Below are 13787 nucleotides of genomic sequence, written 5' to 3' on the forward strand. Positions count from 1 at the left end.
ATTGGCTTGCCCAGTGCTACTCACACAGAGTTGGTTATATTTCCTGTTGGATAACTGCGGCATATCAAGAAATAATAAGCTCTTCACTTCCAGGTATTCAGGGGGAGTTAATTGTATCTTGAGCGGAAATTACTATTTAAAAGCCTTTCCCCCTTTAGAGCTCTGCTGAGATCTACGTAAGCAAAAACAGAAGCAAAATACTGATGCTTTTAATGCAGCAAATGGAAAAAGTGGTTGCATGTGACAAGCAGGAGGAGTGGATCCTAACGATCAGAGCCAGGGTCTGGGAGTCAGGACTCTAATTTTAGTCCAGACTGATTTCCTTTGTGGCCCAATATGAGTCACTTCCCTTGTCTGTGTCTCCGTTGGCCCCAGCTGATAACAAGTGGTTTGAGATCCGGGGCTCAAGGGTGCGGCAGCATTGCAGAGAGACCACTGTGAAAGCTGCAAGGTGTTGTGGAGGCCACATTTGTGGAAGCTGCACAGTTCTAAAGTCTTAAGCTGAATTTGTGTAACAGAGCTTGGGCTGAGCCCTGAGGGCTGGATTCTGAGTTGTGTTAACAGCTGATCTGGAATATATCCATTGACTTCAGTGGAGTTATTTCACTTTACACAAGAGAGATCATACTCAGAGCCTAAAACTGGAATGGAGGAGAACTGCACTGCCTTGGAGCTGGGGCACTAGGGCTGAGAGCTGGGATAATTACACTGATACCAGGAGCTGGGGAGGCTTAATGCAGAGACAGCTGCTCAGAAGCAAATGCCTGAGGCTAGGGGTAGGACTGTTGTACTGATTCACTACCCTGCCTCTGAGTGCTAGATCGGTTGAACTACAGAAGGAACATCAGCTACCTGCTCTGTAATTGCCTCTTTTAACCAGTGCAGAACGGTCACTGGACAGTTACTTTTCCTTTATTTTGGGTAGTCTTTTAACTGTTCCTAGACCCCCATTCCCACTCCCTGAAGGTGCAGCTCAAGATCAAGGTGCGTGCTATGGTCTCACCAGGCCTGGACCCCAGGCACAACGTACATTTAAGTTTGCTATGTGGACTTGCCAGATTGGATTGCTTCTCTAGTCCACTACCTCATCTCCAACAGCGGCCAGCACAGACAATTCTGCACTGAGCTGCCCTTGGGGAAGACCACGAAGCACAGGCGTCAGTACGTCTTGTCAATTTCTATTTGCAGAAAAAACGCAAACAATGGCTCCCAGGAACAGAGGGAAAGGGAAAAAAGAAGGGAAACAGAAGAAAAAGAAGAATGTGGCAGGTGAGTGTGGAGGAGAGTCACCCATCCCTGTTTCTGTACTCCAGTGTCCCACGCCCCATGCCAGAGTCTGGCTTTGCTGCCAGCTCCAGGAAGCCCAAGCTGGGAATGCTGTTGATGGAATGTGTCAGTCCAGCTCTAGTACTGTCTCATCCTCTCTCCGCCTGCGCCCTCGCTGTTGGAGCCGCTCCTACATTCTGATGTGAAACAGAAGGCAGCAGCATCTGAGGGCCTTTCCTAAGTGGTTTAATAACCTCCAAAGCCAGCAGCAGAGAGTGCTGTGGCACCTTATAGACTAACAGACATTTTGGATCATGAGCTTTCGTGGGTGACTACACACCCATATATACACATAACACAAGAACCAGGGGTTACTCAGTGTTTCATCTGACGAAGTGGGTATTCACCCACGAAAGCTCATGATCCAAAACGTCTGTTAGTCTATAAGGTGCCACAGGACTCTCTGCTGCTTTTACAGATTCAGACTAACACAGCTACCCCTCTGATACTTGACTCCCAAGCCAGGCGGAAGCTAGGAATCAAAGAGAGTGGCACTCCCAGGCCCCTACGTCTCCCGCTGGGCCTTTAAAATGGAACCACATGGCATTGTGTGGTAGGGACAGGATGCCGGAAGACTGCTAGGCACACGTTTGTGGAGGGACCTCCTCAGCACGTACATGTTCAGGAGACCCCACTTTAGCCATTGTCTGTGAAATATAACCGCCCGATTCCAAGGGAAATGGTCTGGGTAGTCCTAGGCATGCATTCCCTATGGCTGCCACAAGGGGAGTATCCAGAAGTGGCACAGGAACAGTTAGAGCATTGCCCTGGCTTTTTTCCAATTGATGACCCAAGCGATGGTTCACAGGCCCTGGTTCCTACACTGAGGCAAGTCTGATTCAAATGCAAAACTGTTCCTAGCTTTCACATGGCAGGAGGGTAGGCGAGTGCTATGGGCCAGACTGTCCAAAGAGCACCCTCCCCTGCCTAGCACAAGTCAGGCCCTTGCCGTTTTGAAAACCTGGCCCTAAGCGTCATAGCAGGAGTCACTGGAGGCTGAGCGCTGTTGAAAATCTGGCTCTTATTTAGATGCTTAAATGGGAGTGGAGATCTTTGGAAAATCTGGCCGTTTGTTGTTCCTGAGCCCTTGAAAATCCAGCTGCAGAGTGGGTGAGGAGCCAGGATTCCAGTCCTGCGCATGGCCATGCTTACCTGGAGCTTGTCTCATCCTTTGCATCAGATTCGCAATAACAGTCTCTCTTTTGCTCGCTTGCTGCAGAAAATGAAGTGGAGGAGAAATACAGGAAAGCAGCCCTGGAGGTCGACATCCTCAAAGAGCACCTAGGTAAAACCCTCATCTCTTTCTTTGGGACATGTGTCCTGCTACAGCGGGGACAGGTAACAGGTGGAGGACTGGACTGAGGGGAGTTTTCTTCCTTCAGAGGAGAGACAACTGCTGGGAGCCACCGAGTTTCCCATATAGGATCAATCACTATCCCTCTGCAGAACTGCCTGCTTTCATGGTAATGAGCCCAGTGCTGCTTTCAGTTACACCAGTGTAAATCAGCAGTAACACCAGCAAGGTTTCTGCCACTGTATGTGAGACCAGAGTCAGGCCTATTGATTTGTATCTTTCCAGCCCCTTTCCACTTGAAGGCCTTCCAAACTGTTTTATAGGTTATGCCTAGGAGTCCGTCTCCCACCCCTGGAATGCAGCCACCCCTGGGGTGGAACCCAGCCTCTGTTTCATGAGATGCAGTGATGCTGTGCAACAGCTTGGGACAGGAAGTGAAGAAAATTTCCCATTGCTATTGAAAGTGCAAGGGAGAATTTTATGGAAGCAGGATGTACTCAGCCAAGGATAATTAACCATGGGAACAACTTACCAAGAGTTGTGGTGGCTGCTTTTCCACTGCCAGAATTTTAGAACAACACTCAGTCCTGATGTACAAACAACGTCCTCTAGTTCAAAACTGGTGTTAATTCAGGGAAGTCATATGGCCCATCTAGCCAGGAGCTCAGACGTAGTGATCACAGTGGGCCCTGCTGGCCTGACAATCTATGTCTGAATCTGTGACTTTTGGCCAATCAAGCAGGGTTAGTAACCTGGGCCCAGATCCTCAGAGGTATTTAAAAGTGTCTAACTCCCATTGAAATTGGTGGATGTTTGGTGCTTAAATTCCTTTGAGTATCTGAGCCCTAGTGCTCGGGGAAAGTGCAAAGACCGGTTGATTACCACAGGCGGTCAGGACCTTGGTTCCCCATCAGTGCTGGAAGATGACACATCCAGCAGTACATCGCCCCCCCACCCCACCTTCCCCATGATATTGTGATCACAACTGGTACCTTGCACTGAATCACCACCATCCCAGGCAGCTCCAGAGGGCTCCAACGCAAGTGCTGTGAAGCTCAGCTCTTAACCGTTAGGAGCAGCCCTCTGAGCATGAGGCACGGAAGATGGTAGAGAAGTGCCAGGTATTGTGGCCCTTCGCACTCCCTATGGATCCAGTCCTGCTCTCACATGGAAGTGCGTAGGGGTGTCCCTTCCCCAAATTCACAGATTCCGGGGGCAACATTGCTGGGTATCCGCCTTGGGGGCAGCGCGTCAGGGGAGGGGAGAAGGTTCCATCCTCTCTGTTGAGCTATGCATCTCCGCGGCTGGCAGTCCTCCGGAGCGACGTGGCCAGGCAGGCAAAGGCTGACAGCGAAAGACTCAAGCAGAGGCTGGTGGAGCTGGAGCAGGAGCTGGAGATGTCACGGGATGACAAGAAAGACATTTACGAAGGTGAGGGGGTGGGGCGCTGTTGCCTAGTGCTTGTGGGGTATGGCATCCTGCTGCTTTAAGAGGGAAACCCTCCATGCTTCTTCAGCACTGCCTGGTGGGGAAGCGGCCGGGAGATGATAGCGAGTGGCTACAGCTGGCTGCTGGCCAAAGCTTGAGGACTGCCTGAACCCCCAAAGTTCTTCCTAGGCAGGCAGAGGCAGCTGCAGCCAAAGGCCATGTGTTCCATTCCCTCCAGACCCGTGGCTGCCCCTCAGTTGTCCCAAAGGAATGGAACACAGCTGGCCTTGTGGACAAACTCCCATTGCTCCCCCACAGCCATCCCTACCTGGGGCTGCATTGTTCCTTGGAGGCCCCTCCCGTCCCACGCTGCCCATCCCCGCAGAGCAGCGCCCCCCTGGTTCTATTGGCCGTACGCAACCTGTGAGTCGGGAGCTGACGTGCTCCCAGCAGTGGACTGAAGAGCCTTAACCTTTGTCCCCAGGTCTGGACTCTAGGCTCCCGTCACGTGGAGGGCCTCCATTGGCCTTTTCCATTAGCAAACGCTTCCCTCTTCAATAGCTCTAACGCCTGCCAGGGCCTTTTCTTGAAGGTAACGCTCAGCCAGTGGGGGCGCGGTCTGAGCATTACCTAAACCCTACACTGATTTGGCTCCCTGCAGCTGGTCTTATGGGCAAAATGCCCCTCTGGGGCTTTCTTCTGCACATACATCCCCCCTGCCCTTTGGTGCTGGTGGAAGGAGCTGATGTCTCTCACAAGGAGGCATTCTGCAAGGCCGAGAGGGACAGATGGTTCAGTGGTTAACCTGAGACCTGAGTTTAATCCCCTGCTTTGCCATAGCCTCCTTGTGAGACCATGGGCCTGTCCCTTAGTCTCCCCGCCCCCAAAATGGGGTAATAGCTATGCTCTGCCTCCCAGGGTGAGGATTGAAACATTACAGAAGGGGCAGTCATGGACTCTGAGAAGAGCCTGTAACGGACAGGAGGGGAGTGTGCCCACTGGGGTGAAGTTTTGTCCCTCTTGAAGAGTCACCATATTTGGCACCTTCCTCTCCCCATCCTTGTGCCCTGGGACCCGCAGAGATGATCCGGCAGTACCAGGAGCTCCAGCAGCAGACAGAGACCCACATACAGCAATTGGAGACCAAGACAAAGCAGCTACAGGAGCAGCTCGGTAGGGCAGCCTGACACTTTGGGATGGAGGGAGGTGACCGAGGCTGGTGGGGACACACGTGTTGGCCAGCAGGGAATTTCTGAGACACATTGTCAGCTGCTGAATGGCAATTCTGGGAATGTGCTTTTCTCTGGGACCAGCAGCATTTCCCTTGGAGGCTTAGTTGCGCCCTTGGAATCCAGGTTGGGACCTCTTCCGTCCAAAGGGAACAGTAAACAGTGGGATCCCATCTTTGATCTCATAGCTTAGGTGCCTCTCAGCCCTGCAGTCTCTGCCGACAGCACTGGGAGGAGATCTCTTCTCCGCCCTCCCCAACCCGTCATAGCCCCTGCCGTGCTAGGAGAGCGAGCTGATTCTGCTCTGCCTCATGCATCAGCTATAGGGAAATCCCGCATGCAGAACCCCCCTTCCCCACTGAGTGACAAACCACCTCCACCCAGGACACTCTGCTCAGGCACCCCCTGCTGCAGTCAGATAGCAATGGAGCCTTTGACATTGTGGTTGTTAGGGGCTGGAACGCCCCCACTGCTCCCTCCCCAAAACTGTCTCATGCCAGTTCCCCTCCCACTTTGCGAAAAGTCTCCCAACCCCTTCCCAAGGTATGCACTGGTCTCAACACTGCTGGCCCTCACCTGGGTGAGCTTCTCACCCCTGGGCTTGTCCTGGTGCTGTTTAGGGAATGCCTTCTCTCCATACGCTGCCAAAAATGTGATGCTGATGCCCAGCACCCTGTGCCCAGGGCAGAGGGCACTTTGTCATTGACACAGTCGCTGTGGTGCATTCACCTGCTCATCTGCCCTCAAGGTCAGGCCAGCCCCAGCTCCAGTCCTGATTCTTCACCTCCTACCCCCTGTAGCTGAGAGGTCCAGGCTCCTGCGCTGGGCGCTGCTGACTGCCATCCCCTGCAGCTATTCAGCATTCCCACTTCACTGCCCTCCTCCTCTCACTGCCTAGTGTCTCTCCCTAGCAGCAACGTGCCGTGAGGATATCGAGCAGGCCCGGGTGGAGAGAGAGCAGGTGCTGGGGGAGAAGGACCAGACCATCGCCGAGCTGCAGGGCAAAATCAATGCCATGGAGACAGAGTATGAAAAGATCCTGCACGTGAGTCACTGTGCCAGGGGTCCCACACAATGCCTGGAGGGTGGGATATCCCAGTCAGACCGGGCCCGGGATTGGGCTGAAAGATTCTCCCTCTTCTTAGGGGAACCTGCCAGCCTTGCTCCACAAAGTTGGGAGGTCCTATTTCCAGTTAACCAGAGACACCTGCTGGTATCTACTCCGGGTGTTCCCAGGATGTGCCCCTCTGCAGCAACTAGGCACCCAGCTCCAGAGCCTCCCCACTCGACCCCTAACCCCCTGCCCCAGACAAGGTGCCCGCTTAGCTGTTCTTCACCTGTTGCTTCTCTGCTCTCTCCTTCCAGGGGAGCCTGGACCGAGTCCTTTCCAAGCTGGCAGCTGCCCAGGGCTGCTGGGAGAAGGAAGCCACAGCCGTGCACATGAAACACAAGGAGAGACTGCGAGAGTTCGGGCTCAATCCCCTGGAGATCTAGGATCCTGGTTTACGCTGGGGCAAGGGGCCATGTAGACACCCCACCATGGCCAACCACTAACCCTCAGCCATGGCAGCTGAGATGTTTTGCCTGACAGGGCCAGCAGGTATTCTCCTAACTGGAGGGAGTGTGGGGGGCAGGGGGACTTAGCTCTAGGGGAAGGAGCTGAAGCAACAGCCCTGGAGACTGGTGCCCTCCAGCTCCAGTGCAGCTCTCTCAACACCATGCCCAGCTCACCTTGGCCTGGGCCCCCCAGCTAGGAGGGAGACAACTGTTCACTCTCCCTGCCCCCTTTGCTCCTTAGCTTCTCTGCTGAGACCAGCCCTTCCCGCTGCCCCCATGCTCCTGTCCCTTCCCCGAGAGTCCCATCAGGTTCACTGTTTCTCAGAGTAGCTGTGGTAAATTTTTAAAATGGTTTTAATTGTGTAAAATGAGAATAGAAGGAGGAAGGGGAAGCCAGCTCCGGTGCAGCAAGAAGGATGGATGGCAGCAGCTGGGCTGGGGCTCGCTGAAGGAAAGGCCGGGGAGGGGCGGGGGCTGAGCACAGCACAACACAACACAAGGGGCCAGAACCTCAACGAGCTAGCTGGGAACTTACACAACGGAGGTCAGGCCCCAGGCAGAGGGAGTAACGATTTGGGGCCCTGCCTCCTGCATGCCATGCAACTGCTGACCCCGCCCTCTGCTCTCCCAACCCGCAGCATACACAGTGCCCCTGAGAGGCAGGCTATGCTCTAACAGCAGTGGAGGGCACATATGGCCCAGTCCCCTGCAGATTGAGGGGCTAGCCTGGATTCTCCCCCATTGCCAAGGAGCTGGGATCAACAGGCATCTAAAGCCCACGTCAGAGAGATACCTGGGTGGAATTCAAGTCTCTGACCCCCTGAAACGTCCTCTCCAGCCCAGCTCAGCCTGGGCAGGGGAGATGAGGAGGCTGCTGGCAGCTGTACAGAGTTAAAATAAAAATAACCGCCCAGCCAGGCACAGTCATCTCCAGGCCCCAGAGAAAGGAATGCCTGCAATAACCCACTGCCTCTGCTTAAACATCACCAGATGCTCCCACCTCTTCTCCCAGGAGTTTTTCCACCAGCCCCACAAGTCCCTAGAGCCAACCCCACAATGCCACTGACTTCACTTTACACCAGCAAAAGGTTTGGGCCCCCAGCACATAACTTGCTGCCATTCCTCCCCCAGATAATTTTCCACTCTTAATGGACAGCCCCCGCCCCTTGCATCTCTTGGGCCACAACCTCTCAGCCGGCAGGCAGGGTTTCACTGCCCCTAACCTCAGCATCTCTCCAAACTATGCAGCTGGGGAGGTTAACTTGTAAATGCTACAATTAGGATGCAATGCAGCAGCTTTAACGTCTCCAAACCTCCATGCTTTATTGCAGCAGCCCCAGGTACAGCTCCTTCGTAGAGCCAGTGCTAGCAGCAAAAAGGGTCAAGAGACATGATTGTCCTTCAGTTACACATGGTGCCACTGTGTCTGTTAATAAAAAGTTGATGTGATGCCTCAGCCAAGTGGGTAATTGGTTTCCCTGAGGTGCAGGCCCCTGGGCCTCCTTGTTTCACTGACCTCACCTGTTCTGGTCCCTGCTCCCATGCTGGGCTTGCCCTTAATCAGTGAGGCCAATCTCAAGAGAAATGGCAGCTTTAAAGACCCAGGATCAGCTGATTGGTGCAGCGGCTCCCCAGGAAATCAGATCAAGTGAAGAATTAAAGTGCAAGTTATCGTGCGTGCAAAATCACGTATCCAGGGTTGGTCTGGGCCATGGTTTGAAGCCACTCCAAAGCTGGGATTGCGCTGAGCCCACGGGTCCAGCACGGAGTGGCTAGAATGACTGGCTCAGTTCCTTCCATTCCTCACACCCTGGCCCCTGCATGGAACGGAGAAGGGTCAGTACCAGTCAGTTACACGGCCCTTCTGAAGACCCTGAGCATACGGGCCGTCCAAAGGGAGACTAGGGAAGCAGCAGAGGTGGGGGTTCCAGGTGGCATATGGGACAGAAGAGGTTTTTAAAACCATGGCACCACCTGCATGGAGGCTCCTCCCCCTCCGCTCTCACCTGCCCAGTCTCAGTCAGTTTGCAGGGGTGGGTCAAGCACAGTTTGGTTACTTCTGTCACCCCTGGCATCCTCCCCATCCAGGTATCCCCCCCACGTGGCTTGGGGGCCAGATAGCAAGACAAGGACTCTGATTTCAGTCTAATAACCATGTAAATCCAGAGCAACTGAAGATAATGGAGTGACTCGAGATCTACACCAGGGGCAAGGAGGTGGAGCAAGTTCACTCCATGTTCTGCTCCCATGTACAATGGTGTAGGTTGAAGCAACTACACTGACTTCTAGGCAATTACATCCAAGCAACAGAGCAGAGTCTGGCCTGTGGCATTTGTTCTGACTAACGCGTCACTGATGAGCTGGAGGGAGACCGGAGAGGAGAGAGCAACGAAAAACCATCCCAGGTGCGGAGGGAAGAGCATGGCTGTTGAGAGCTCCTCCCATGGGAAGGGTGCAAACGCCTGGTAGGGAGAAGAGTTAGCAAGCCCTGGGTCCGGAGGAGCAACTGAGACCTTATCTGCACTGAGGTTTTAGCCCTGGGCGTAGCTGGGCTGGTGCAGACATGAGTCACACCAGTGCAGGGCCATTCATAGCACTCCAGCTCTGCCAGTGGCTACAGGCCTTGGTGCAGGGAAGCCCTAAGAAAAGAAAAGCGGAACCTTAGGAAGGGGCTCGCTGGAACCATCTCCCCGCAAGCAGGGGAAGGAGCCACATTGCTTGAGACTAAACCCCACAGCAAACCATCCTGGCCTGGCTCTTGGGCCTGCCTGGGCTAATATGACAACTCCTGCTCTGGCTTCTCCATAGAGTCTTGACCCCAGGTGAATGCACTGGCAGGGCAATGTGGAGCCTGAGGAGATACATAGAAGGCAGGTGCACGACCAGCCTTAGTCACACTCACCTGGCTAGAACCCAGCAGGGCCATGGCCCTGGCAGCAACATCGCAGCCCTCTGCCATATCAGCTGTGACAGTGAGGTCCATCTCCCCGTAGCTCCTGAGCTGCTCCTGCTCCACCACCAGCAACGTCAGCTTCTGGCCACTCTCCTTTATCCTCCCCAGCACCTCTTCGTAGCTCGCCTGCTCCACGTTCCTCCCGTTGACCTCAATCACCACATCCCCCTCCTTCAGGCCTGCTCGCTTCCCACCGCTGCCCGCAGCCACCTAGGAGACAGCAGCCATGCTGCTCAGGTGATACTCAGCCTTCACCGCCCCTCCGGCTTCTCAGCCATGCAATCCAACAGGCAGGCCATAGAGCTGGCTCAGAGACCCCTGCTCCTGACCATGCTTTGAGTGCGGCGTGGGAGTCACTGGCTCTACCTGTCCAACCACCAGCATGGGGTTTTGTCTGTTCAGGGCCTCCTACGCCCATTGTCCAAGGCGGGCAGGCTGTACTGCAGCCTTGGGCGGCAAAGCTTTTCCATCTAATCCTTCTAATAACCACACTAGGTGGTTCTGCCAAGTGCCAGCCAACTGAAGATCCCACAGCACTTCACACATGGCCACGCGGACGAGTCAGTGAATGCAATGGGACTAGAAGCCAGGAGTCCTGGGTACCAGCCCCCTGCTGTAACTACTCCCTTCCCCTCCCAAAGCTAGGAAGAGAACCCAGGAGTCCTGGCTCCCATCCTACAGCCCTGCTATAACCCCTGACTCCATTCCCCTCCCAGAGCTAGGAAGAGAACCCAGGAGTCCTGACTCCCACCCCTTCACCCCCACTAAACACTGCCTCCAGCTGGGAATGAAATCACTTGTGGAGAGGCAGCTCAGGATGCCAGACATGGACAGCCAGAGACACAGAGAGGCCTGTTCCCTGCTCAGTCACTGCCTTAGAGGAGAGGGGTGCTGGGCAGGGAGCCTGAGCCCTGTGAGCCAACCATGCCAGAGGACAGTGCCATCTGGAGCCTCTGGGCTCCATGTGTGGGGGTCTGAGGCTGACGGGGATCATCTGGCCCACCCTTGGCACTGAGGCAAGGGGCATTGAGGGGAGTTACCTGTGTGATGAAGACCCCCGGCTTGTCGGCGACAGTCTGCAGCTGGAATCTGTACCCTTCTGGCCCCATGTCAAGGTGGCAGAGGCGGGGTGTGCCAACAGGCATGCCATTTCCCTGAGGCATGCTAGGATGGGATCCTGGGGTGGTGTGAGTGCCCGATGACGGGTGCCCATCTTCACAGAACAGTAGTGGGGACAACCCAATCTGGAAAACCAAGCAGGCTGAGCCTCCCAGCTCCTGGGGTCCTGAGCCAGAGGAGAGCATCCCCGAGGCCTCTATCTTGACATCCCACATGGCCATGAGCATATAGTGACCCAGCCCCAGCACTGAATGGCAGAGGGTGCCCAGGGAGGAATTTCTGTGGGGCTGCTGCTCCCAAAGGGCAGGGTTGGCATCTCTCCCTGCTGCCCACCAGCCCTCACACTGCGCCACGATCCTGTCGGGACATACCGAGCTGTAGAATTTGTCTCCATCCGGATCAATGACCAGCAATGTCACCTGGTTGCCGCCGGCGCGGATCATGTCCACCACCTCCTGGTGGCACAGCCCCTCCACGCCCTCACCATTCACGGCCAGGAGCCGATCTCCATCCCTCATCCCCGCCCTGTCGGCTGGCAGCCCAGTATCCACCTCACTCAGAAACTGGCCTGCATGTGTGGGGGACAGACCCAGAGAGAGGGAGGAAGAAAAAAGAAAGAGGAGAGGAGAGACAAGGAAAATTGTGATTGTGACACAGAGAGAGAGAAGTTAATATTTCTTTACTGACAGGGTCCATACTGTGGGGCTGGCCCTCTCCAGCTAATGCATTGAGCCTCATGGGCAGGACGTGATTAGGAACAATAACCCCCTTTACAAATGGGTAAACTGGGGCAGATGAGTGACCTTGGGCAAGTCCCTAAGAAGTCAGGGTCAGCATCCGGAGCAGAACTCATGGCTCCCAGGCCTGTGCGATACATACTGATAGCCCTAGTTCTCCATCCCGTGTCACCTTACCCATCATCCCTGAACTGCACTTCTCTTCCTTCAGCAGGAACCCATAGCCGTCTGGACCTTTCACCATGTGCAGCTTCCTGGCCTTGAAGGGCAGCGTGGTGGCATCGGCCATGGCAGCTATGACCCTGACACCCTGCAGCCGGTAGAACTCCTCTGACTTGGCATCTATCACCAGCAGGGTCACTTTGCTGCCACTCTGCTTGAGCTGGCTCCGAAAGAAACACATGCGTGCAGAGAGCCACGTGGGCCTGGTTAGAATCAGCGCAGGGCCCCCCCGCCACCCTCCTGCAGGGCATAAGCCATGGTAAAGTCTGGAGACCAGGGGCAGGGACAGCTCTGGGCATCGTGCTTTTACCATGCACATGGGAACTTGTAGAGCCAGATCTCAGAGCACGGAGTGTGGGGAGAACCGGGCATTGACCTGGTGGGCAATCTCCAGGGTGACGAGCCCTTTGTCCCCTGGGAATTGTCCACTACCATCTGCTGAATGTGGAGCCAGAAGGTGACTGGATCTGTGACTTTAGACCAGGGGTCGGCAACCTTTCAGAAGTGCTGTGCCGAGTCTTCATTTATTCACTCTAATTTAAGGTTTTGCGTGCCAGTAATACATTTTAACGTTTTTAGAAGGTCTCTTTCTATAAGTCTATAATATAAAACTAAACCATTGTTGTATGTAAAGTAAATAAGGTTTTTAAAATGTTTAAGAAGCTTCATTTAAAATTAAATTAAAATGCAGAGCCCCCCAGACTGGTGGCCAGGACCCAGGCAGTGTGAGTGTCACTGAAAATCAGCTTGCGTGCCGACTTCGGCACCCGTGCCATAGGTTCCCTACCCCTGATCTAAGTCTTCTCTTTGTTAAGGTCTAAAAAAGTGTAGTGAAATTGAAGCTTGGGGTTTACTGAACACTGAGAGTTTTCCCTTAGTAAAATCCCAAGTCAGTGCTAACCATTTGTTCTAGGCTGGAGTTTGCATAAAATCTCAGCCTATAAAGTCTCATCCTAGTGTGTTATTTAAAACTTATTTTTATAAGTCATTAGTCCAGTATCTTTAGGTAATACCTAAACAATTAAAATGATTAACATCTTGCACTTTTTAAAATAAAATAGCTAAAATACACATATAACTACTCCCCTTTTTTTTGTGTAGTTTGTGCATGTACAGTGCATGCACACAGTACAAAGCACATGCATTACATTATGCATTAATTTTAAAATACTGTATGTAAACTATTGCTGCATTAAATCATATGAATAGACGGAGCAAATATATTCTTTCCCAACTGTAGTCTGTGGATTAAATCTCCCAAACTAGGTGATCCCAAGCTTGTATCACTTGACAGAGCTGAGATTTGGGGCCATTACAGGAGGTGTAAATATGTCTGCTGTCAAAATAATTTATAGATTATTATGTCAATGATCTACAGGCTGTTGGAGTCTCTTTTGCTGAATATATTTTAAAATGCAGCTAAATACACATTGGAAAAATCTCCTTCAATCAAATCAATATGTAACAAGGGCTGTGAATGATCTCACTTATACTCGTTTTACACCAGTGTAACACTGCTCTCCTCACCCCTAGATTGACACCAGGGCAATGTAAGGAAAAAGCCCAAGGAGGTTATTCTCCCCTGAACACATGCGGGCAACTTCCATTGTCCACAGCAGGCAATACACAAGTCTATCAAGGGAGAATCAAACCCTAAAGACTGTTGTTAAGCTTATGAACCAAGGACACTGTTAAGCCTAAAGCAAGGACATTCATATCAAATTATTGGTGCTGAGTGTGATGTAAGAAATTGAATAGAAGAAAATAGAGCTTGGACTAGGTGTTACAGTCCACATGAATTAGACACGAGTTTCAGTCAATCACTTGCAATAGGTAGCTATAATAGGGATGGAGGAAAGTCTTCACTTTTAATTTCTTTTTCTGGCTTGAAGTACTTCTGGATCAAATTCTGCCCTCAGGTC

The 13787-nt window shown here is 53.0% G+C and overlaps 2 protein-coding genes across 3 annotated transcripts in view; one reads left to right on the top strand and one right to left on the bottom strand.

Annotated features, from left to right (window-relative positions):
* On the top strand, positions 1–8746 carry DRC12 (dynein regulatory complex subunit 12 homolog). 2 transcript variants are annotated; one of them, XM_032780584.2, is made up of 7 exons: positions 1–93; positions 1189–1269; positions 2546–2611; positions 3932–4051; positions 5129–5221; positions 6192–6322; positions 6643–8746. In XM_032780584.2, exons 2-7 carry the CDS (start codon positions 1203–1205, stop codon positions 6769–6771), a joined length of 606 nt encoding a protein of 201 aa, XP_032636475.1. In that variant the 5' UTR covers positions 1–93; positions 1189–1202; the 3' UTR covers positions 6772–8746. The 2 variants fall into 2 exon arrangements, with proteins under 2 accessions (XP_032636475.1, XP_074929589.1); XM_075073488.1 differs by lacking the exon at positions 1–93 and adding an exon at positions 108–176.
* The window catches only part of NHERF4 (NHERF family PDZ scaffold protein 4), a 13023-nt gene continuing 7347 nt past the window's right edge, over positions 8112–13787 (bottom strand). The window contains 5 exon segments of the mRNA XM_075073489.1: positions 8112–8651; positions 9737–9997; positions 10828–11031; positions 11278–11474; positions 11821–12025. Of these exon segments, the coding sequence (XP_074929590.1) occupies positions 8607–8651; positions 9737–9997; positions 10828–11031; positions 11278–11474; positions 11821–12025 (912 nt within the window). The 3' untranslated portion in view covers positions 8112–8606.

The sequence above is a fragment of the Chelonoidis abingdonii genome, chromosome 18, assembly GCF_003597395.2.
Source record: "Chelonoidis abingdonii isolate Lonesome George chromosome 18, CheloAbing_2.0, whole genome shotgun sequence".
In the NCBI taxonomy this organism is placed as follows: Eukaryota; Metazoa; Chordata; order Testudines; family Testudinidae; genus Chelonoidis; species Chelonoidis abingdonii.

Bases quoted from the DNA above. Each gene is read 5' to 3' on its own strand.
- DRC12 (XM_032780584.2), top strand. From the start codon at position 1,203: ATGGCTCCCAGGAACAGAGGGAAAGGGAAAAAAGAAGGGAAACAGAAG. The intron at 2,612-3,931 runs GTAAAACCCTCA...CGCGGCTGGCAG, and splicing joins CATCCTCAAAGAGCACCTAG to TCCTCCGGAGCGACGTGGCC. The intron at 6,323-6,642 runs GTGAGTCACTGT...CTCTCCTTCCAG, and splicing joins AGTATGAAAAGATCCTGCAC to GGGAGCCTGGACCGAGTCCT.